Genomic DNA, 21,812 nt, shown 5'->3' with positions numbered 1-21,812 from the left:
TAAGAAAAAACTGAAAGAATTGAAAGTACACCAACAAGCTTAAAAAAAAAATTGAAAATCACTAGCACCTTCCTTTTCGATCACTGAATCACAGGAACTCCATGTAATTATTTGTTGTAGGAGATGCAGGAGAGTATCGGGGCCATCAAGTGTCAAATCCAAATTCTGAATCTTAAGCAAGGATCGTTATATCTAGATTTCAAATCTTGGGCATAAGACATTACATTCATTGCGAGAGATAGAGTATCACTGAAATGCCAACATATTGCTTGTTGCCGAACTTGTTCTTGAAATTCCTCTCATCATAACACTCACAGGACCTATATACTTACATATTTCTAAATTAACCAAATACCATATCCTCACCTCTTTTAGGAACTTTTTGGCCTTTGGTAGATACTCAGAATAACTTGAAGCGATGTGATCATTTCATAACGTTCCCTTCGGTTAATGGATGGACGACATTTGTCAGCAGCAGATTATTCGGTACAAATACGTCACCTGAACTCGTGTATTAAGCAATCAAGTTCATCCTCAAATGCCTGCATGCCTCAGATGAGCATTAGTTGAATAGCTTAAATAGAAACTGGGAAAATTTAGGGATAATGGAGAGTCTATCTGCGAGATTTGTGACGTTTCCGTGAGTGATCATCTCTATCATTAGAATCCCTTCTGCGAGATCGGTCCTTGTCCGATGAGCGCCTCTGATAACGATCTTCCTTCTCAGAAGAGCTCCTCTGATAATAATCTTCCTTGTCGTTTGAACCCCTTCTAGATTCATGTTTCATCTTCTCATAGTTCCCCTTGTGAGAGTGCCCCCCTCTGTAGCCATCAGGGCTCCTCGTATGAGACCAATCATCTCCATCTGTAGAACTACTTCGACTATGTCCATCCTTCTCCACGGAATCTTTCACACCGGAGCTTTCTATCCTACGTACCGAATCTGTTTCTCTTCTCGGAGGAGAAGGTACCTAAAGTAGAACGAACAAGGAACCAACAAAAAATCTATTACTTCTGGTGTCGCAGTATCCTGACCTCAGTTTAAGTCAAGTGATCGTTCATTGCGTTACAAAATATCAAGTACAAGAGCAGAAGATCGGCACCGTGAACACACATTAAGGTTCTTCAATTTGTACGAAAATCAAAGTTCATAAAGCTTATATGTTCCTTGTTTTAACAGTTACCTGAAACCTGGACATATATCTTCCTTCAGGTGGAGGAGTAATGCCAAGCCTTTTCAAATCGTCATGAGGTATCGGACGTCTGCACAAAAGGGTATGTGATAGAGACGTTGAGTCAGCGGATGACGTAAATGCACACGAAAAGAATGACTAATGAAGAAACTGATTAAGAAAATCCTGATCAAACCCTCCCTGCCCTGATTAAGCAAATAAAGTCACCAGAAGTAAAAGAAAGCCACCTAATGATTGAAGTTCTTTGCTATAACTATAAGATTGGAAAATAACAGGAATTTACATATTATCGATTGGGCTCGGACATATTATCATTATGTCTCTTATAACTTTATTACTCAAGGTGCAGAACACTTTTTTGAAGCAAAATCAAGGATAAAATAGTGAGGAATCACATCATCAAGAACAGTCATTCAACAGGAAGGAGAATATTCCAGGGACAGGCGTACAACATGAGATGAAAGCCTACAACCATGCTGAGTCCAAGTTCAAGGTGTATAATGACCGATCAAGTAACGACGTGTTGGGAGAAGACAAGTATAACAGAAGTTCAGACCATACCATGTTTATATGCCAACAAAAGATTATTTCGCATTACATGAGAATCGATGAAGCAGAACTAAAATCCATGCAAAAGAAAGTAGAGAGTATATATAATCAGGGAAGCAAAGCATACAAGGGAGCTCGAAAAGGTCTTTCTCTTCCTCCAAATCGAAGTTGTCCAGATTCCTTCTTACCCCCAAGTCCCCCTCCTATTACAAATAGCACAAATACAATCAAATAGACTTAAGGGGTAATATTTTGTGAACCTATAGAACTTTTATTTACCTAATCTCCGTGGAATCCATCCGGGCATTAGCTGCTGTCGGTTGTAGTCAACTATAATTTCGCAATCATCTATCATTGAATGATGAGCATCCTGAAGAAAAAAGTTAATTTATAGCAGACATCAATATCATTTGCCACCAAAACAAACTTATTATTGTATTTCTCAAGAAAAAAATGAAATAACTGGAGGTTTTTTTTTCTCCAAGAATGATCAGACCGAGAACTTCTATGAATGAATGATAAGAGATACAGGAAAGGTTGGACAAACAACAGGAATCAATAGTTCATTAAGAAAAAACCCAGTGATCTTTGAAGAAAATGCAATATAACATCACATCCCACAAATTTGATTGCTATTAGGCACCATACAGAAAGTGAATAAAAATATAAACCAAAAACAAGAACACAAGGATAAACTCAGGTGAAATTAAAGGACTCGAGAAGTTGTACCACCTTATATGCATGTCGCATCTCTTTTTCAGTTTCATATTCAACAAAAGCATAACCACGTGAAGAACCAGTTACTGCAAAACATCATACACATTTCATGAGAAACATTATTGTCTCTTCCATCCGTTGAACATATGAACAGAGTAATCTGTTAAATGTAAAAAATGTTTATAGTATAAATATCCCGAATATTGGAAATGTGACCAATTTTTGGGCACCAAACCACTAATCAGGAAACCCAAAACCAAATAAAAGATCAAATTCAGAACTAGATAAGAAAGTCACCGATGTGTCTGACTAAGCGTAGGTTCTTAACCCGACCATACTTGCTCATAGCCTGAAAGATGAAATTCATTTTTTTTTTCAGCCGATGAGATGAAGAAAGGGAAACAAAAAGAAAAGCAGTAAATTATAGATGCAATATCAAATGCAACAGTGCAAGTAATTAAAATAGGAAAGCAAGCTTTTGAGAATCCAGAGATCGAGAAAAATTCTAATACGCTCAATTCCTTTCTAGTCAGTTTTTTTAAAGAAAGGCTACACATCATGAGCAAAACAGTCTGAATGGATGCTCTCTCCTCAGTCCTCTTGAGTAATCTAATCTTTACCGTTTTAGGAAATAGCTGTTAAAGCTTAGTTTGTGTTAAGCTTCAAACGGTTTAACAGCCCAAATCCACCACTAACAAATATTGTCCGCTTTGGTCCCATTACATATCACCATCAGCTTCACGTTTTAAAACACGTCTACTAGGGAGAGGTTTCCACACTCTTATAAGGAATGCTTCCTTCCCCTCTCCAACCAATGTGAGATCTCACATTTTCCAACCTAGATAAGGCTTTTTTATGCCATTTTTTTAGGTTGGGGTGCTGGATACGGGATCCTCTAAAAAGGCTTCCATCTTGAAGTTTAAGATGTAGCTAAACTATTTGAAGCCAAAACCCTACGTTGCACAAAGTTAGTACAATTTAAACTCAAGATAGAACCTTCATAGTTATGGTGGCCATTCAAATGTTCCAACCAACAAGTTCTGTAAGGGAAAAATTGCCCTATCAGGGCTACTAAGGTCTCTTCCGTATCAAAATTTATCAAGAACATAGAATCCTTCAACTCCCTCCTTCCTTTATACTTTAATCTCCCCTCCACCCACGATCCGAATGGTAACTAATTCATATCAACTCATCAGAATCAGTCAATAATAAGCAATTAGAGAGGTCAGTAGACAATACCCTACGAAGACTATCTTCGGTAGTCAGATGAGAAAGGCGACCAACGAAGAGGGTGCAATAAGGGTCACCGAAGACCTTGGGATCGCGAAGGGGATCATCTGCCGAAACCAGACCCAACAGTCGATTAGAATAAGCTTAAGAACATCAACAAATACAAACTGGCGCTGAAAATTAGAGGCAAGAGACTTACAGAGGCCAGCAGAGGAACATAGCAATGCTCGGTAGACGGCATTGTCGTGGGGAAGAATATCGGTGCCGTCGATGCTGCCGGCTTGAATTGGATGGTAATTCTCGGCGTAGAAGACCTTGCTTACGTTGCTCCCGCTCATGGCGCGCGAAGCCCACTCGTCGTCTTACTCCCCCTCGTTTCAGCCGAGATTTTTACCTACAGAGTAGAGAGAGAATTGACCAACACTCCAACGAGTTTGTTTGGAGTTATAATCAAGTTCAAAAAAATGTGCTTTTAAATTTTTTTTTTCAGCTAGTGTATGATTCCAATTTGACGTTTTAAAGGAAACCTGAGATAGGACAATATTTCACGACAATATTTGCGAGTGGTGGGCTTGAGGAAATTTTGAGGGGAAGCCTGAAATAGGACAACATTTGCGAGTGGTGAGCTTAAAGCGATACAAATGGTATCCAAAGCTAGACATGGAAGCCTGAAATAGGACAACATTTGCGAGTGGTGAGCTTAAAGCGATACAAATGGTATCCAAAGCTAGACATCGGACAATGTGCCAATGAGGAGTTGAGCCTCGAATGTGGTGGATTGTGGGGGATCCCACAATTGGGGAAAGAAACAAGATGCTGAGCCCCGATGGGTGAATTTGGGAAGTCTCACATCGATTGGAGAGGGAATGAGAGGCTGAACCCCAAAGGGTGGTGGATTCGGGAGGTCCCACATCGATTGAAGAAGGGACCGAGAGGCTGAGCCCCAAAGGGTAGTGGATTTGGGAGGTCCCACATCGATTGGAGAAGGGAACGAGGTTGAGCCCCAAAGGATGGTAGATCTGGGGTCCCACATCAATTGGAGAAGGGAACGAGAGGTACAGCCCCAAAGGATGGTAGATTTGGGGGTCCCACATCAATTGGAGAAGGGGACGAGTGCATTGTTTATAAGGGTGTAGAAACTTATCTCTAATAAACGCGTTCTAAAAACTTCGAAAGAGAGGACTATATAAAGAAATAATGATATCTAAAAGACTTTTTCTTCCATTTTTCGAGTTCCACCGATAAGAGAAAATTTAAATTTATAACATAGAGTTCGTTACAGATATCATAAAAATTAATTTTTCTTTAGAAATCCTAAAGAACATTCTCAAATCACCTAAAATCTCCACAAGCATGGCCTTTCAGCTTGCCAACAGCTCCAAAGAACATTTGATAGTTTGTGCATGAACCAACTCATCTTACTTTGTTAGCAAACGAAGGCCTGCTTCTAAATCATTCATTGTAATACTACACAGTTCTTCTGTGTCTATACACTCAAAACTCAGCCTGCCATCCAAATTCTCTTTGGCGTTTACGAGCATTGGATCGATCAAACCACCGTTCATCTCCTTACGCTGCTTTTCTTGCGTTTCTCTCTCGATCAGCTCCGAAATGGCTTCTACGGTGCACGTAGGATGCAACTTAAAGCCATATAACAAGCTATCCTCTGTTTGGTTATCCATCTTGATATGGAGGATCTTTGCTAATTCTTCTGAATTGAAGTCATTGAAGTAGAAAAATTTGGTTACTCGTCGATGAAATCCTTCGTTTGAAGATATTACGCGCTGCATCGGTTCGCAGTAACCAGCGAATATGACTACGATTTTCCCACTGTCCATGACGGACATGATCTCTTCCAGAGCTTCCAAACCGTAATCCTTATCGTCGGATTTCTGCATTGGTATCAGTCGGTAGGCTTCATCGACAAAAAGTATTCCGCCCTCTGCTTCTTTGATCTGAAAGTCAGAGGTGGCATCCATACATAAAGCTATGTTCCAAGTGACTTAAAAAACAGAGGCTAAAAGCCACGCATGGTGTACCTTCTTCCTGGTTTTCGGACCGGTGTGACCAACGAATTCGCCAACCAAATCCGTTCTCTGTACTTCTGTTACCTTATCTGTCGGTAGGATGCCAACCATGTGAAGCAATTTTCCGAGTATTCGAGCTACCATAGTCTTACCTTTCAAAAATAATAACAACAATAAGTGAACCATAATGGTAAATACAAGTTTTGTTAGCTAGCACGACTAGCTAAGCGACCATATATGACCGAGCATCCAAAAAGAATGCATGCTTTATGATATAAAAGTTCCAGATATTCACAATCCCAAAATCATATAAATATAGACTGGTATTGTCACAAATATGTAAGATCCCACATTGGTTGGAGAGGAGAACCAAGCATTCCTTATAAGGGTATGAAAACCTCTCCCTAGTAGACACGTTCTAAAAACCGTGAGGCTGACGGCGATACGTAACAGGCCAAAACAGACAATATCTGCTAGCGGTGGACTTGGATTGTTACAATATAAGTTAAGCTTCGTTTGGTAGGGTTAAAATCAAATACTTAGTTAAATTCCAAAAACAAAAACTACTCTTTCTAGCTTTCAAAACTTGGCTTGAATTTTGAAAACATTCGTAAAAAGTATATAACAAAACAAAGAAACTCATGGGTCGTAGTAGCATTTACCAGCTTAATCTTCAAAAATGAGAACTCAAACCGATATCAACCGGGGTCATAGTAGGCCATAGTAACTAGTATTACGTATGCTAATGAAAATCCATACGTAAACGGATATATTTACCGGAATTCTTGAGGGACGTCGGATCATTTTTAGAAAATAGGAACAAAATAGCTATAGCAAACTCTGCCTCCTATATGTAATTACCTGTTCCAGGATTGCCAAGAAATGCCATATGAGGTGACTTCCTTATGCCAACTTTGAGGCCAAGGGCCCTGCGTCTCTCATCTAAAAGAATTCCCTTAGCCCATTTCTGGAGTTGGATCTTAAGCTCGTGCAAACCCACGATTTTCGAGAGCTCATTGTCGAGTTCCATCATCTTTGCTTTAGTTTCACTGCATGCTTCAATTGCTTTTCGCTTTTTCTGCTCTTCTAAATGCTGGTTCAACAATTCCCTCAACTTTTTACTACACGAGCCCTGCGAAAGATGGCTTAGGGGAGTCATACCCTCCTGCATTTAAGAGACAAGCCTATTTAGTACCATTTTCTATGGAGTATAATGGCGAACAGAGAATATTGCAAGCAAAATATTGAAGGATTACGTCATCTTTCGCACTACAATCGGCGTTATATTCAAGCAATGTCTTGACAGTGGCGCAGTCTTCGGATTGGAGTGAATACCAGACGGCAAGGTGCAATGGTGTCATCCCATTCTGCATAAAGGAATACACAAAAGCAGACATTTCAGCCAACAAATCACCATGAGTCATGTATTTCATTGCAGAATCAATGAAGAAGAGATAACTAAAAGGCAATATATATAGCACATTTGCTTTGGCTTCAACAAAAGCGCCGTGAGCGAGTAGCGCCCGTGCTGCATCATTGCACCCATGCTTTGCTGCCATATGCAATGGGGTCTCTCCATACTGCAGAGAGAAGAGAATATTAGCTCTACCCAATAATTGAGCACTACAGTTCAATTTCACGAAAAACACTACCGCGATAAAGAATATATACACCTACCATGTTTTTGGCTTCCAACTCGACCTTTTCTGGACCTTGCCAGACAAGAAGAAATTTTACGATCTCTGCCCTGTTATAGCCTGCAGACACATGGAGGGGTGTCTGTCCCATCTGAAGTAGGCATTGAAATCCATAAGCTTCACTCCGAAGGTAATATAAATAACAAGATAAATTGGTTCTATATTTTGAATCCTTGCTGTAACAGTCCAAGGCCACCGCTAGCAAATATTGTCCTCTTTGCTCTTTCCCTTCCGGGCTTTCCCTCAAGGTTTTAAAACGCGTCTACTAGGGAGAGGTTTCCACACCCTTCTAAAAAATGTTTGTTACCCTTTCCAACCAATGTGGGATCTTACAATCCACCTCCCGTCGGGGTCCAGCGTCCTCGCTGACACTTGTTTCCCTCTCTAATCGATGTGGGGCCCCCTAATCCACCCCTAGGGGCCTAGTGTTCTCGCTGGCACACCGTCTAGTGTTCACCCCGCTTTGGGGCTCAGCCTCCTTGCTGGCACACGGCCCGGTATCTAACTCTGATACCATTGGTAACAGCCCAAGCCCACCGCTAGCAGATATTGTCCTATTTGGGTTTTCCCTTCCGAGGTTCCCCTCAAGGTTTTAAAACGCGTCTACTAGGGAAAGGTTTCCACACCCTTATAAAAAATGTTTCGTTCCTCTCTCCAACCGATGTGAGATCTCACATGAGCAAAAAAAAAAACAGCATTGGAGTTAATTTCAAAGAATATATCGCACCATTTTCTTCATTGAATTACTTAGAAAAGTATGAAATGGAGACAGAGTATTCAAAATGAAAACTGAAATTCTAGTCTTAAGCCAGCAAGTATCATTAGCATTCATATTTGAAAGGAAGAAAGGAGATGAATGGATGGTTAACATGGGATATATCTAATAATAAAATCTTCAGATGTGAAAAATAAAATAGAGCAAAATAAGCTCCAAAAACACCTGAAAAGATCCTGGATGGAAGATATTGGAAATAATGGTCAAATAAAAGTTATATACTCCAGAAATTCTTGCCCAACAATGAAATTAAAGCACCAAAATAATCATACGGAGCCAGTTTCAAGCATACAAAGTCAGGAACAATGAAGAAGTCCTTTATCTCACACATATCACCAAATCAATTCAGATTCACATAAGAAAGTCACTTCCCGATGAACAAATATACAAACTTAGAAATGAAAATGATAACAAAAACTCATAAAAATGCCAAAAAGTTGTTCAAGAAAGAGAACATACAACAGGATTTCTATCATTAAGAAGACCAGGGTTCTCTTGGAGCAGCTTTTGAAGGCTAAGAATGTTCCCAGATTGAGCATAGCTATGAATAGTAGTGGGTTTGGAAGGCCTTGACCGTTGATCTTGAGGCTTCTGCATATCTTCGAATTGGGATATGGCAAGGCTAACCACACCTTCAAGGAAGAAAGACAGAGGAAAATGGTAGAGGGAGAAAAGGAGATCTCAGAGAAGATGGATGAGTATATTATATCTCCTTTCCACCACAAAATCAAATGGCAGCAGCTAGGAAAGTCCCCAACCTACAGCCCGCTCTCTGCATCAGCAAGTTAAGTTTTCCCCTGTTCTTAATCAAGCTTTAGAAACCCTCACCCTGCTGAAGAAATTAAATATTATTCTGACACTTCAATGAAAAAACAGCTCCCACCAAATTACATAACACTTCATAGTAGAAGAAAAGGACAATCTGAACCATTACAACAATTGGCTAAAGTTCCGTTTGATATATGCCAAGTTCACATAACGTATTTGAAAATTTTATCATCCATCAACATGGTTAACATCGATACTAGGAATCCCTCTTTCTATGGAATGTCATGGAAATAATGCCATCTAAGCGTCTAAATTTCAATGCAAGGTTAAGGGGTTCATTCTTTAATTATCAACAAGCAGCAGCCCAGACCACCAAATTACAGAAATAAAGCATCACCCACAGAAGATCAGAAAGCCATACATAAAAGAAAACATGCGATGGGATGCCTCATCAAAACCAATGGATTTGAAATAAGAACATACTGGACTTTAAAAAAACGATCAACAACAGCAATCACAACTTCTAATAATGGTATAAAAAGCAAACTCACCGACGAGTGAGGATTCTTAATTCGATATCGCAACGATCTGGCAGAAAAGTGAAAGAGGCCCCCCAGAAACAGAGATGAAACCAGAGAAAGAGAGAAGAGGGAAGAAAGATATCTGGAAAAGAAGCGAAACGAGAGAGAAACGGAGGAGAAAAGAAGAAGAAATGGCGGAAAAAGGGGCGTGGATGGCGAGAAAATGAGAAGGAAAAAGGATCTGTCGGTTTCGAAGAACCCAAGTGGCGGAAATGGTAGCCAGTCGACGGTGCATTCCCACGATCCTTCGCGCCGGATTTTGCTTTTGCTTTGAAATTTGCACCTTTTTCCCATGGATTGTGTGCATTCAACGGAAAAGTCTGCCAATTCTATGGCTATCATTATATGATATATATATATATATATATATATATATATATATATATATATAATGGAAGGACCTAATTGAAACTCTAACCCATTTAAGCTAGGCGAATGTAATGGCTCGAATTTTGAATTATAGGTTGATATGAACCAAAAGACATCAATCATACAATATACTTCAATGAAGATGTGAAGGAAAGGTTGTCAAAATTATCAAAAGATGTTTCAATACATGTCACATTGATTGTTATAAATTATCAAAAGATGTAAAGAAGAATGAAGTTTGATTGTTATAAATTTTCGGTGGGTTACAATTTAGAGTAATTTAGAGTTAATGTATTTTAAGGCTGTGGCTCATTATGGTCATAAATTATGAATGTTACCACTCTTGGAACGCCTTTAATAGTTTCATTTTGAGGCTATATAAAGACATGTATGTTGTATTTGTAGGTAAACTCGTAAAATATAGTAAAATGAGCATTTGTGCTTTCTTTAGCTAATGACTAAGTTTCATTGCAATTCTATGTAGTTTCGGTTGCATGTAGAATCATTCAAGCTCGACATGATCAATCTTGCGTGTGGAGTGATTTGAATTTCAATCAAGTGTTCTTGCCTTGAGATATTTCATCAACAAGAATCATTCAAGCTAGACATGATTGATCTTACTTGTGGAGTGATTCGAATCTCAAACAATGTTCTTGCCTTGAGATATTCGATCAACAAGGTAATCCGAATCTTACTCCCCTTGTAGTGATTCTTTATCTTATCACAGGTGGTATCATAGATAAACCTATATTGACTATGATCGTTATATGGGGGATCATAGTCGAACCTAAATTAACTAAAATTGTTACAGATAGTATCATAGCTAAACCTATATTGACTAGGATCGTTACAGGTGGTATCATATTCGAACTTAAATTGACTAAGATTATTACAAGTGGTATCAGAGCTGTAACTATATTGATTGGACTAGTTACAGGTAATATTATAGCCGAACCTCTTCCAATGCAATGTAGTTCGAGGACAACTAACGCACACAAAGGTTGCATATGTTTATTCATTAATTCTTATTTTTTTTCGTCATTTTTGTTTTTTTAATTAATTTAATTTAATTATTTTCACTAATTTTGTATAATAATATTTTAAATATTTTAAATATTTTAAATATATATATATTCTAAAAAATTAAATTAATTATATTTATTGTAATAAAATAAAAAACCTAATTTTCATAAGGGAACAAAATTCGGTAGTGTAAGTTTGATATGAAAAATAAATAAAAAAAAATAAAAAAGTGATTTTTTATTTTAAAATAGAAAATCAAAATAACAATTAAGAAAACAAAACCCCGTAGGAACTCCTTCGACTCTCCCCAGTCTGCAAGAGGTTTTAGATTGTAGTTTCTGATCCCCAAACGCGGCAACTGGTTCACCGACTTGCCGGAGAAGATGACGACGAAGATAGCGCCGGGGGTCGGAGCTAATCTGCTCGGCCAGCACGCCCCCGAGAGGAACCAAGACGCCACTGCCTATGTCGGCAATCTAGATCCCCAGGTCCTTTGTTCTCTTCCTCCCTGCTTTTTTCAACTAATCCATCTTCAAATCCCCTCCTCTAGGGTTTCTATGTTCATTTAATTTTGTTTTTGTTATACTATTTTTCTGTTTTTTGTGTTTCTTGTAGGTTTCTGAGGAGTTGCTTTGGGAGCTGTTTGTTCAAGCCGGCCCAGTTGGTGCGTTCTTTCGTTTCTCTCGTTTTGTGAAGTCTTTGGAATTTATGGAGACTCTGTTTGAGCTGTCTTTTTTCCTTCTTGGTTTGAGCATTTCCTTGAAAAAATTTGTGTCCACTTGTTATTTTGCAGTTAATGTGTACGTTCCGAAGGATAGAGTTACTAACTTGCATCAAGGATATGGATTCATTGAGTTTCGCAGTGAGGAAGATGCAGATTATGTAAGTAACGCTGGGACTCTTGCGCTTTTTTATCCTCCTAGTTATGTGTTTATTTTGATTTTCCATTCTTAATGCTTTTGCAGGCAATTAAGGTTTTGAATATGATTAAGCTCTACGGGAAGCCAATTCGTGTAAACAAGGTGTGTAGGGGATTTATTCTTTCAACTGTGCTAGGATGCGTTTTGATTTTCTGCTTAGCAAAGGAAGATGGTATTTTATATTCTTATGAAAATTGATATCTTACTTTTGTTATGTGTGCATTGCATATTTCCAGGCGTCTCAAGACAAGAAGAGTTTGGATGTGGGAGCGAATCTCTTCATAGGAAACCTAGACCCTGTGAGTAGTTATTTTATCATGATTATAACGGGAAGACTTGCAAGCTAATGATTTAACGAAGGTAACTAAACCTTGACGTTTGTGTCAGGATGTCGATGAAAAGCTCCTCTACGATACTTTCAGTGCTTTTGGGGTCATTGTGACAAATCCTAAGGTTATAACTTTTCCTATAAACCTCATCACTCATTTATGTTTTGTTTATCTTAGGAGATTAGGGCTCATTTTCAAGCAAACTAGTTACTTTCTAAGGAAGTAATCTTATTACAACTTAATGAAGTGAAGTCCCTTCATGAAAATATAAACCATGACATTGCCTTTTAGTACATTTCACATGTATACGATATCTTTGGCTGTGTATCTTTTCTGGAGCGTGTTGAACATAGTTCGTCTCTAGCCTTTATTTTCTTTTATGGGGCTGCTAAACCTTGGAAGTTTGTGGTTATTTTTGGCTTTTATTTATTGTTAAATCATAAATAGGAAAATTTGGTCCCTATGGTTTGGAAAAAATTATAATTTAAACTCTATGGTCTTAAAAGTTAGAAATTAGTCGTTATGGTATGATAAGACCTCATAAATAACCTCTATGGTTTGATAAAATTCTCATAAATAAGGACTATTTCTAACACTTAAGACCATGGGGACTAAATTCTAACTTCTTTAAACCATAGAGACTAAATTTGTAATTTAACCTTTATTAATTTCTTTCTTTGTGATTTTGTAATGATTATGAAGTGAATCCTGAAAATTCATTCCTACCAAATATTGGCTGTTTAGCCAAAAGATTGCTCTGGATTATAAAACTGGTCTTGAATTTCTGATGTCCAATAAAAGGTCTAGGGAGTTCAAGATAAGGGGAAGGGAAGACAAGATCTTAGAAATCTTTTAGCCAAGTAGACAATGCATTTATACATGTCTAAAAGTTAAATTTGTAGAATTTATTTCATGGCCACTCCGCATAAGATTCTGTAGTTGCTTTTGTGAACTGTAGCATTGTATTTAGTAAATCCATTTCTTGCCCCCACCCCCCCCAAAAAAAAAAAAAAAGAATGAAGAATTACAGTATTTGTTCACTTTCTGGCATCTTACTTGAAGGGTGTTTTAGTAGAATACTGTTATGACGTTATTATTATATGGATCACTGTAATTTTCCAATTTCTCGTTCTTTTGTTTTATCTTTCTTTCTCATGTATAATGCCTCTTTGGTTGAAGTAAATTGACATGTCTCTCCTATTTCAAGCATAATGGTGATTGTTAGCAGCCAGTTTATGGTTTGGTTTCTTTTCTCTTTAACAAGTGTCTTTCCTAATAAAACATCATTTTAAATGTTTTCTCTTCCATTATTATTTTATTTTCGTGTATTACTTGGATTTACTGTATATTTTCTAGGATTTTGTAACTGGTTTTTCTTCCATGTGGGCTAGTACATCTTACTAGTACTTACCAGTATGATAATGTTTGTGAAAATGGGACTAGTTTTATGTCCTGGCTTTCTATATAATATTATTCTCTTGAAGTTCTTGTAGTTAGGTACGCCAGATTGGAAATTTGTTTGGCCTTTTAGGGGGTTAATAACATCATGGCTGTTGGGAGGCGTCTATATTTTTCTTACTGAACGTCTATCAGATCAGTTTCCTTCCATGCTTCAAGAGCAACGCAGAACTAGAGTTTTGTGTGCATAAGACACCACGCTGTTCCTTTATTTTTTAACTAAAGATCACTTCTTTTTGTATGCTCTATTTTTCATCTTTAGTTCTCTGTATCTTCTGTGTACTCGGCTCTTTTTGGGGATGTATCAGAACGGTTTAATATGAAAGTTCTGAGTTTTATGCACTTTGTGTTCTAACACTTCAAATATCTTCGTGTTTCTAACCAGATTATGAGAGATCCAGATACGGGAAATTCACGTGGGTTTGGTTTTATTAGCTACGACTCTTTTGAAGCATCTGATGCAGCAATTGAGGTGTGTCTTTTCTTTTCTTATTGGTCGATCTCTGCACGCATGTCATTCTGTTTTGATACTATATGATGCTCATAATAAGCTTCCCTTAAATCATTGGAGCCTTCAGTGCCCCTAAATGTTAATGAAGTGAAAGAAGTGTTTTATTGCTACCATCTGATGTTAGCTTGAGTAGTATGGAGTTGAATTTGCAACCTTTGAATAGCTACTGAAAAGATGATGTTTTTGAAGATTCTTATTAGAAAGATTTTGCTTCTTTATTTCAAGGTGATTAAAGATAATCCTCCACCTCTCTTATTGAAGTTTGTGGTTTCAAGATGTGCTAAAGTTCTCTATTGGTTAAACATGGAAACAGTGAAAAACATTGCCCCTCTAAGCTCTTAGGTCCTGTTTTCGTGGTTTTCTTTCCACTTTCCATGAATTTTGTTTTGTTTGCTATTCTTGTGGAAATCTCAGCTTCTTTATCAGTTGATTTCCTTCGTGGCTTCGGTTCAAGCTTTTATCTCCAGATGGTTTTGACTTTTGTTCTCTTGTTCTGTGGTTGCTGTCGTTAACAGGCAATGAATGGCCAGTATCTTTGTAATCGTCAAATAACGGTTTCTTATGCCTATAAGAAAGATACCAAGGGTGAACGACACGGCACACCTGCGGGTAAGAATTATTTGCTGATCCGTGAACTTTATGGAATTGTTTTAGGTTATGAACAGATTTGAACCTAGTGATCTGTGGAAGGATATCATCGTCGTTGTCGTTGCTTATTTATCTCTGGTGTGGCTTTGTCTATTTTGTAGAGAGAGTATTGGCTGCTAGCAATCCCCAGAAGAGTAGACCTCACACTTTGTTTGCAAGTGGCCCTCCGACACTTCCAAAGGTTGCACAGCCTAACGGCACGATGGGAACTCTGATGCCACCACGCCCCTTCGCTAATGGTGGCATTGCTCCCAGCCCAATTCCTGCTATACGTCCTCCACCACCGCAAGGGGTGGCTTTCCCCCCTATGCAGATGCCTGGACAACCACCAGCCTGGCAGGGTCAGCCGCAGCAACAAGGTCAAATTATGCCGGGTTCCATGATGCTGCCCCCTGTTCAGCAATTTCGGCCACCTCCCCCAAACATGCCTCCGCCACCACCTCAGGCTCCTGGTCATTCCATGCCTATCCCTCCACCAATGGGAATGGGAGGAGGACAGCCACCTCTTTGGCGACCACCACCACTGCCAATGCAGCAGCAGCAGCAGCAGGGAAGGCCCCCTATGCAAATGTCGTCGATGCCCCCACCGCCACCTCCGAATCACATTCCACCACCTCATCCATCTTCTGGCTAAGACATTATTATACTAAGCTAGCAATGAGAATGAAGTTTTTTCTGCCTGAACATCATGTTTAGTTCTTTTTTATGATAATGTCCAGTAGGTTGTTATATTATCATTCAAATTGTAACACTTTCATCCGAGAAATTAGCAGGAAGCAATATGACATTTTTGCTACAAAATAGAGAATGTTCTCATCTTAGTTTGGGATACTTGTCAAGCTTCTAATGCACATTAGTAGAGTATCAATGGATATAGGCAAAGACCAGGTAGGTGACCATTGAGACTCGAGTTCGTTCTTTCTTTCAAAAACTCAATCTATTAGGAAATGTTTGGTTTTGAAAGTTCAGCGAACGTGCATCTGATGAATTATATGATACTGTAAATAAAATAACTAAACAAACAAACAAGTTAATTACTAATTATTTATTTACAACCAATCATTGTTTAAATTGAAATTCATTTTTTAAATTTGTCACAAAAAATACAACTTTATTTTCATAATAAACCACTACTTTTTTGTATATATAGATTTTCCAATGTAGTTTATGGGTTTTTAGTCAATACTCCGATCAAGCACCACCCTGCAACTTTCTTTCCTTTTCTTTTTTTCCCCTTTGTTTTTAGTTCCTATCATAACCTAAGAACTTATAGGGTAGAGGATCAATTGCATAATCAAACGAAGTGCAAATTGATGGAGGAGTATCTCCAAACATATATTAAGAATAAAACAATGGCTAAGGTTCGAGGAAGAAAATGATATGAAGCTTAAAGAAACTGTGATATCCACAATCTAATAACAAATCAACTACAAACATTTCTGTCTACAACAATGAACATTATACATTAGTTGACAGATGCAGGAAAGCAAACAATAAGCTCGAGGAGAGGGGAAGGCATTGAATGAGGAAGGGAACTGCAAGATTGTGGGTTGGAGGTGAAATGTGAAATTTGGATATCAAATGCAACTAAATTTCTGATGGCTAACCATAAAAGTTTTGAACAGTGGGTCATCTCTTCTTTTATATATATATTAAATAAACTATGAGCGTCAAGAATCGGTAGGTTTGCTATGCTATTGCTTTCAACAAGTGAGAGAGGACGTATCTGATGTGTTGCTGTCTTTCGGACTCGGAGAAGAAGTCGAACCTTTCATTTTGATGTCTCCAGTTGATTGTTGCTGGAGCTGATGCATCTGATGGTACTGGAAATGCTGTTGTTGTTGCTGCTGCTGCTGCTGTGAATGGATTTGAAGTTGCTGAAATTGTTGAGCAGTTAACAAAGTGTGCATTGCTTGACTGTTTGGGTAAAATTGTTGGCCAGCTCCATAGGAAGCAAAGTTTGTCATTGATCCACCATTTGGGATTGATTGACCAGTCAATACTTTGAAATGCTGAATTTCCTCTTTCAGTGCTTCATTTAGAGCTGCAAGAAAAGAGAGGTGCTAATAAAGTAAAGATGGGCTCCACAAGAAATTTATTGAATCTCATCAGGCCTCCTTTTTTTGATACTAAAACCTACTTTTCATTAAGGAAAAGTTTCAAAAAAGCTTCACAGAAACCACAGGACTACAAAAGCTTATCTCGTTTTCGAACATTTGAACCAATGAAGGAGAGGGATTGAAAGAAAAACGTGTTGATTACTTTCGATTTCTTCCACGAAAAGTCGTACCATTTTCACCCCAAATACCGAGGAGGATTTCCGAAGCAACAACTTTTCATATCCATGGAGGCAAAATTATTCTGAAAGAGTGGAAGAGGACCACCAAAACCAAAGGTGAATGGAGAGCAGCAGTCAGATATGATGGCATCGGGCCGAGGCTAAGCGAAGGGATGGCTAGGGTTCGGAGAAGAAAGGTTACCCCACACACTGCCACATTCTCTCTCTCCCTCTCTCTCAACAAGACACGCCATATCCTAAAATCATTCAAAAGCTATGCTCTGATACTTCATCTAATCAACTTCTTGTTTAGTATCATCCCTTATTATGTCTCTACAAATGTTCACCTAGACCATGCTTGTACTGAACCCCCAACCCTTATTAACAACTATAAAAGCTCATATGATATAAGGAGACTTGTGGCATGTTTGAGAGTGATTACACTTTAACTGTGATTTTCATATCATATAAATTGATTTTAAAAACTAAACCATGTTCGGGAATGATTTCAAATCACGACAAAAGCGATTTTAACCCTTTCAAAATCACTCTCAAACAAAAAAGGCTACAAATGTAAAAAATCCATACAAAATCATCTTCCAACAAGCACCTACATTTACTTAAAAAATAAAAAACAGAGTGATCAGATAAAATTAAGAGAAGGCAAACATAGTGTGCAGTCACCTGAAAAGGGAAATAAAAGATGAGGTCCTTACCATCTTGTAGGTGAACCTGCTGCTCCATTGTCTGCAACCGTAGCTTTAGTTCACTGTTCTCAGCAGTAAGACCGTTTGTGTCTCTCTGATAATAAGTAAAACACGATGTCATTACATACTGAAATACAGAGAAAATAAGATGCTGGAATTCAAATTATATGAAAAAATAGAGTGGGCATCCAAAAATATGATCAACACGATTAATTATGCGATAATCCACCTGTAAGAGGGTTAACTGAGCAGATAAAGAAGTTCCCTCTGTTTGCAGAGTCAGAACTTTCCGTTCAAGCTCAGCAATGTACCGCATCTTTCTTTCCTTTGACCTCGCAGCTGACTGTCTATTTGCCCATATCCTATGCGATACACAACATAGAGGATTATGAACAAAATTTCCGATTCTTCTTTTCATGGGAAACGGAAGGAACATAATACTTGGACATGAGAGCAAATAATCTCAAACATGAAAAGCTGTCTCGTAAACATAATACAGGGTTTGAAAAAGTCTCCAGGCTCTTTGAGATAAGAGAACACACAAACATAATCCAAGTAAATGATCGAACGCCAGTTAAATTCTAAAAGCTGTCTCGTAATACACCCAAAAGACTGGGTTCCATTTTCTTAGAGTTAAAATTCATCAAAAGAAGTCTTGATAGACAAATTATCTTATGTTCATAATAAATAAGGAAATTTCATCACAAGAGAAATGAGAGAAAAAAGAAACCATACACGGCAAAAAGACCAATGATTTGGTTCCTACCCACTCAAATATACACATTTTGATTCATTAGAAAGCAATGTTGTACAAAATGCAGAGGCCAGAGAGTTTATCACTAGTTCAAAAGGTGCAACGACCTTTCATATACAGAGAATAGGAATAGCTTCAATTAATTAATCAGCCAGGAAAAAACCTGGAAACTTAGTCATAAACTCATTGATGCTAACCAAATTACTCAATGAGGCCGCCACAATGAGGGTGCCCCATTAAAACCATCGGATTTAGACTTTCAAATTTATTTTCCCCTTCATAACCGATGGATACAAAAACAAAGTACTTTTACAATTAGTCTCTCATACATCCCATGGTAAAAAGCTACTAGTCTCTTGCGACAGGTTCCTCGAATAATTTCTCCTAAACTTGTAGTCAAATGTCTAAGTATTGACAAAAATACTCCATATTATCATACATTTCTTCAATTTTGGGTAAAGGATCCAAATTAGCTGAAATGTTGAATTGACATAAATAGCAACGATAATTCTGACCATCACATGAGCAGGCATAGTAGATATAAAATAATCAAAATAACGCAACAAGGAAAACCTGCCTGTGGATATGGATATATCATTAAGAAAAACACACTTTTTTTATTTTTTTATTTTTTAATGTTGAACAAAAAATAGGAGAAGAGATCCAAAGAAGTTATACCTCTTTGCACGTTTGGGGTCAATTAGTGCAAGCTCAGCAAGCTTTGTAGCTGACGCGGATTTCTTGGAGTCAGCAGCAGAGACTTCTTCAGACCCTGAGACAAGCATCTCAGGCTTTATGCTTGACAAGCCATCCATGGACTGGCTATGCTGGTGTCTTACTCTTGGCCTCTCCTTCAAGCCAATAGCAGCATCGTCTTTAGATGTTGCTGCTCCAATTTCTGATGAAGGAGTTGATCTTGCATCTACAACAGCAGCAGATGACTCGCCAACTTGCATTGCAGAGGTAGCAGAGGAAGAATTGAATTTGTCCATGTCAAGGTACATGGACAGCAAATCTTCCTCAGTGTCATCAGAAAAGGAAGGCCCATCAGCACTGCCAATGACACCTAGGTCACTGTTGAAACATATATCGTCAGGAAGGGTCAGTATTTCTGAATGAGCACGTCTGTGACCAATATTTCTTGGTGGGTTATCAGGCATCTGACAAATATCATGGCTGAACCGATTAGAATTAGTGGACATTCCGTGACTGAATTGAATTGAATCAGAATTAGCACCCGAAGCCATTGGAGGAAGCGTCATTGAAGACGAGGTTGCTTCAGATTTTCCATTGAAACTGCTTCCAGTTGGAGAAAGACCTGGGTAACGACTTGATGGGGATAGAAATCCACCAGAATGGCTCTGGGGTTTGTCCTTCTCCATCAACTAAAAACACCTTTGTAAAGAAACTAAACAACACAGAAATTCCAAGTCACAAATTCGTCATCAAACAAGCAAAACTCCACGTACTAACACTGCTCTAAAATGGGTTTTCAAGAAGTCGAATCAAAAGCCCTCAAAACTAGACACGCATTACAAATAAAGTGGTAGAAATCAAAGGAACAAAACAACAACCAAGGCGTAGATTGCAAGAAATCAAACTAGACATGCATTACAAATAAAGTGTTTGTTTTGGCCCTTTAATTTCGTTTCTTCTCTCATTTTTAACACAATTTCAGCACAACATTATACATAAATTTCTTGGAACATAGTCATAATTTTGTTTAAAAGAGTTTCCATTTAAACCACGAAGAATTTGGGTTAGAGATTTGCAAACACAGATCAAAATGGTCACTTTTAAAAAATATAAGAACCAAAATGGACTTTTTCTTTTATTTTATACAAGAATCAATTGGATCGAGACTGGTATCAAAGAAGGCTATGAGGAAGCTGCCAAAGGAAAAAGGTTACAGATCCACTCAAAGCCAGAAACAATTTCTTATAACATCCTATTGCAAAATTGAGATTTAGAATGTTATTAGCGAAGGAGCCGAAAAAAGCTTCCAAAAGCAAAATGCCACAGATCCACTCAATGACATAAACAATTCAACTTGGTTCAAAGAAAATAAAAATAAATTCTGGAGTAGAAGAACTCTCCAAGAAGAAAAGAATCGTATAATGCAGCAACAATTTATATGCCCCAACGTGCAATGCAGAGTACGAACTCATTTCAATTCCCAGGATCTTCTTTCATTGACTACATATTCTTCATCCCTCAATTTCCATTCAGTCGAGTGGAATTCAAATCAACCCTCCAAAGGGGGGCAAACATTTACATGGATACTGAAAATCAATAACGAAATGAAGCATCTCTCGGTCTCAAATTCATATGATTGTGAAATATCAATTTTCAATCGAGCTTGAACTTGCAGACATTCATGAATGATCATAAGACGAAGATAGCAATAGAGAAAATACCTTGAGACCAAGAGAAGGAATACGATCTGTGAAGAACACGAACAGAGGGGACATCCACCGTCGAGCCAGCGTCAAGGGGAGGGGGTGGGACAAGGCCGCTAGGGCTGTATCATTTTCTCTCTCTCTCTCTTCTTTTTTTTTTTACATTAATTTTAGTAAATTATAATTTTGTAATAATTTGAAACTTTATGAATTTGAATATATATAGCTAATTTCATAAAGAACCAATCATCTCTCGTTCATGTAATTATTGAAATCACCAAATAAAAAAAATTATAATATGAATTAAAAAATTTAATGGGTTTCCTTTTATATTTGTTGTTAAAAAATAATGTATAATTTGTAACCCGAACATTTTATAAAAAGTTAGGAAAACGTTAACCGTTCTGCTATAAATAGTCGAGCCTAATCTATCCTCTCACCCACAAACACGTAGCTTTGCCAATCGTCTCACCTTACTCGTATTGATTGCCTTACACAACAATCGCACGAGCTCATAGCTCGATGTTGCACCTTAACTGTGTTTGACTTCACGAACTTTGTGCTTATTGTCTAGTATAATGCGTTGAACGCGGGAGTGAGGGTGGAGACAGTGATGGAGAACGTTTATCCAACCGAAGATGTAATGACCTAGATCCACCGGTAGCAGATATTGTCCTCTTTAGGCTTTCTCTTTCGGGATTCCCCTAAAGGCTTTAAAACGCGTATGCTAGGGAAAGGTTTCCACACTCTTATAAATGGTGGCATCCTCGCTAGCACTCTTTCCTTCCTCCAATCGATGTGGGACCGCCCCAAATCCACCCCTTTTGGGCCCCAGCGTCCTTATTGGCACACCGCCTCGTGTCTACCCCCCTTCAGAGA

The 21,812-nt window shown here is 38.2% G+C and overlaps 4 protein-coding genes across 4 annotated transcripts; 1 reads left to right on the top strand and 3 right to left on the bottom strand.

The window, feature by feature from the left end:
• Positions 1-244: 244 nt before the first annotated feature.
• LOC111799664 (RNA-binding (RRM/RBD/RNP motifs) family protein) lies at positions 245-4,138 on the bottom strand. Its single transcript, XM_023683096.2, has 8 exons — positions 3,889-4,138; positions 3,699-3,796; positions 2,757-2,808; positions 2,475-2,545; positions 2,022-2,112; positions 1,870-1,945; positions 1,185-1,263; positions 245-971 (listed from the first exon to the last, which is right to left on the bottom strand). The coding sequence occupies exons 1-8, from the start codon at positions 4,025-4,027 to the stop codon at positions 615-617; spliced, it is 963 nt and encodes a 320-aa protein (XP_023538864.2). The 5' UTR covers positions 4,028-4,138; the 3' UTR covers positions 245-614.
• Positions 4,139-4,890: 752 nt separating this feature from the next.
• LOC111799599 (uncharacterized) lies at positions 4,891-9,864 on the bottom strand. The gene is made up of 8 exons (XM_023682999.2): positions 9,508-9,864; positions 8,648-9,020; positions 7,394-7,504; positions 7,198-7,296; positions 6,973-7,083; positions 6,578-6,881; positions 5,729-5,868; positions 4,891-5,644 (listed from the first exon to the last, which is right to left on the bottom strand). The coding sequence occupies exons 2-8, from the start codon at positions 8,783-8,785 to the stop codon at positions 5,108-5,110; spliced, it is 1,440 nt and encodes a 479-aa protein (XP_023538767.1). The 5' UTR covers positions 8,786-9,020; positions 9,508-9,864; the 3' UTR covers positions 4,891-5,107.
• Positions 9,865-11,198: 1,334 nt separating this feature from the next.
• LOC111801076 (uncharacterized) lies at positions 11,199-15,626 on the top strand. The gene is made up of 9 exons (XM_023685045.2): positions 11,199-11,417; positions 11,545-11,593; positions 11,723-11,811; positions 11,895-11,951; positions 12,086-12,148; positions 12,237-12,302; positions 14,022-14,108; positions 14,663-14,756; positions 14,897-15,626. The coding sequence occupies exons 1-9, from the start codon at positions 11,313-11,315 to the stop codon at positions 15,427-15,429; spliced, it is 1,143 nt and encodes a 380-aa protein (XP_023540813.1). The 5' UTR covers positions 11,199-11,312; the 3' UTR covers positions 15,430-15,626.
• A 550-nt stretch (positions 15,627-16,176) lies between these two features.
• LOC111801141 (putative transcription factor PosF21) lies at positions 16,177-21,125 on the bottom strand. The gene is made up of 5 exons (XM_023685129.2): positions 20,952-21,125; positions 19,213-19,942; positions 18,010-18,142; positions 17,790-17,874; positions 16,177-16,839 (listed from the first exon to the last, which is right to left on the bottom strand). Exons 2-5 carry the CDS (start codon positions 19,914-19,916, stop codon positions 16,499-16,501), a joined length of 1,263 nt encoding a protein of 420 aa, XP_023540897.2. The 5' UTR covers positions 19,917-19,942; positions 20,952-21,125; the 3' UTR covers positions 16,177-16,498.
• Between the last annotated feature and the right edge of the window lie 687 nt (positions 21,126-21,812).

This window comes from Cucurbita pepo, chromosome 8, assembly GCF_057944985.1.
Source record: "Cucurbita pepo subsp. pepo isolate OVF chromosome 8, ASM5794498v1, whole genome shotgun sequence".
NCBI classification, from domain to species: Eukaryota; Viridiplantae; Streptophyta; class Magnoliopsida; order Cucurbitales; family Cucurbitaceae; genus Cucurbita; species Cucurbita pepo.
Note: the sequence above shows the minus strand (reverse complement) of the source record. Positions and strands in the feature narration are given on the sequence as shown.

Coding starts and splice junctions, on each gene's coding strand:
- LOC111799664 (XM_023683096.2), bottom strand. CDS start 4,027: ATGAGCGGGAGCAACGTAAGCAAGGTCTTCTACGCCGAGAATTACCAT. Junction 2,113..2,474: donor AGATGCGACATGCATATAAG/GTGGTACAACTT, acceptor TTTTTTCTTCAG/GATGCTCATCATTCAATGAT. Junction 1,946..2,021: donor ATGGATTCCACGGAGATTAG/GTAAATAAAAGT, acceptor TATTTGTAATAG/GAGGGGGACTTGGGGGTAAG.
- LOC111799599 (XM_023682999.2), bottom strand. CDS start 8,785: ATGCAGAAGCCTCAAGATCAACGGTCAAGGCCTTCCAAACCCACTACT. Junction 7,297..7,393: donor AGTTGGAAGCCAAAAACATG/GTAGGTGTATAT, acceptor TTCTCTCTGCAG/TATGGAGAGACCCCATTGCA. Junction 6,882..6,972: donor ATTGTAGTGCGAAAGATGAC/GTAATCCTTCAA, acceptor TCTTAAATGCAG/GAGGGTATGACTCCCCTAAG.
- LOC111801076 (XM_023685045.2), top strand. CDS start 11,313: ATGACGACGAAGATAGCGCCGGGGGTCGGAGCTAATCTGCTCGGCCAG. Junction 11,418..11,544: donor TCGGCAATCTAGATCCCCAG/GTCCTTTGTTCT, acceptor TGTTTCTTGTAG/GTTTCTGAGGAGTTGCTTTG. Junction 14,109..14,662: donor CATCTGATGCAGCAATTGAG/GTGTGTCTTTTC, acceptor TGTCGTTAACAG/GCAATGAATGGCCAGTATCT.
- LOC111801141 (XM_023685129.2), bottom strand. CDS start 19,916: ATGGAGAAGGACAAACCCCAGAGCCATTCTGGTGGATTTCTATCCCCA. Junction 18,143..19,212: donor GACCCCAAACGTGCAAAGAG/GTATAACTTCTT, acceptor TGTATCGCATAG/GATATGGGCAAATAGACAGT. Junction 17,875..18,009: donor CTCAGTTAACCCTCTTACAG/GTGGATTATCGC, acceptor ACTTATTATCAG/AGAGACACAAACGGTCTTAC.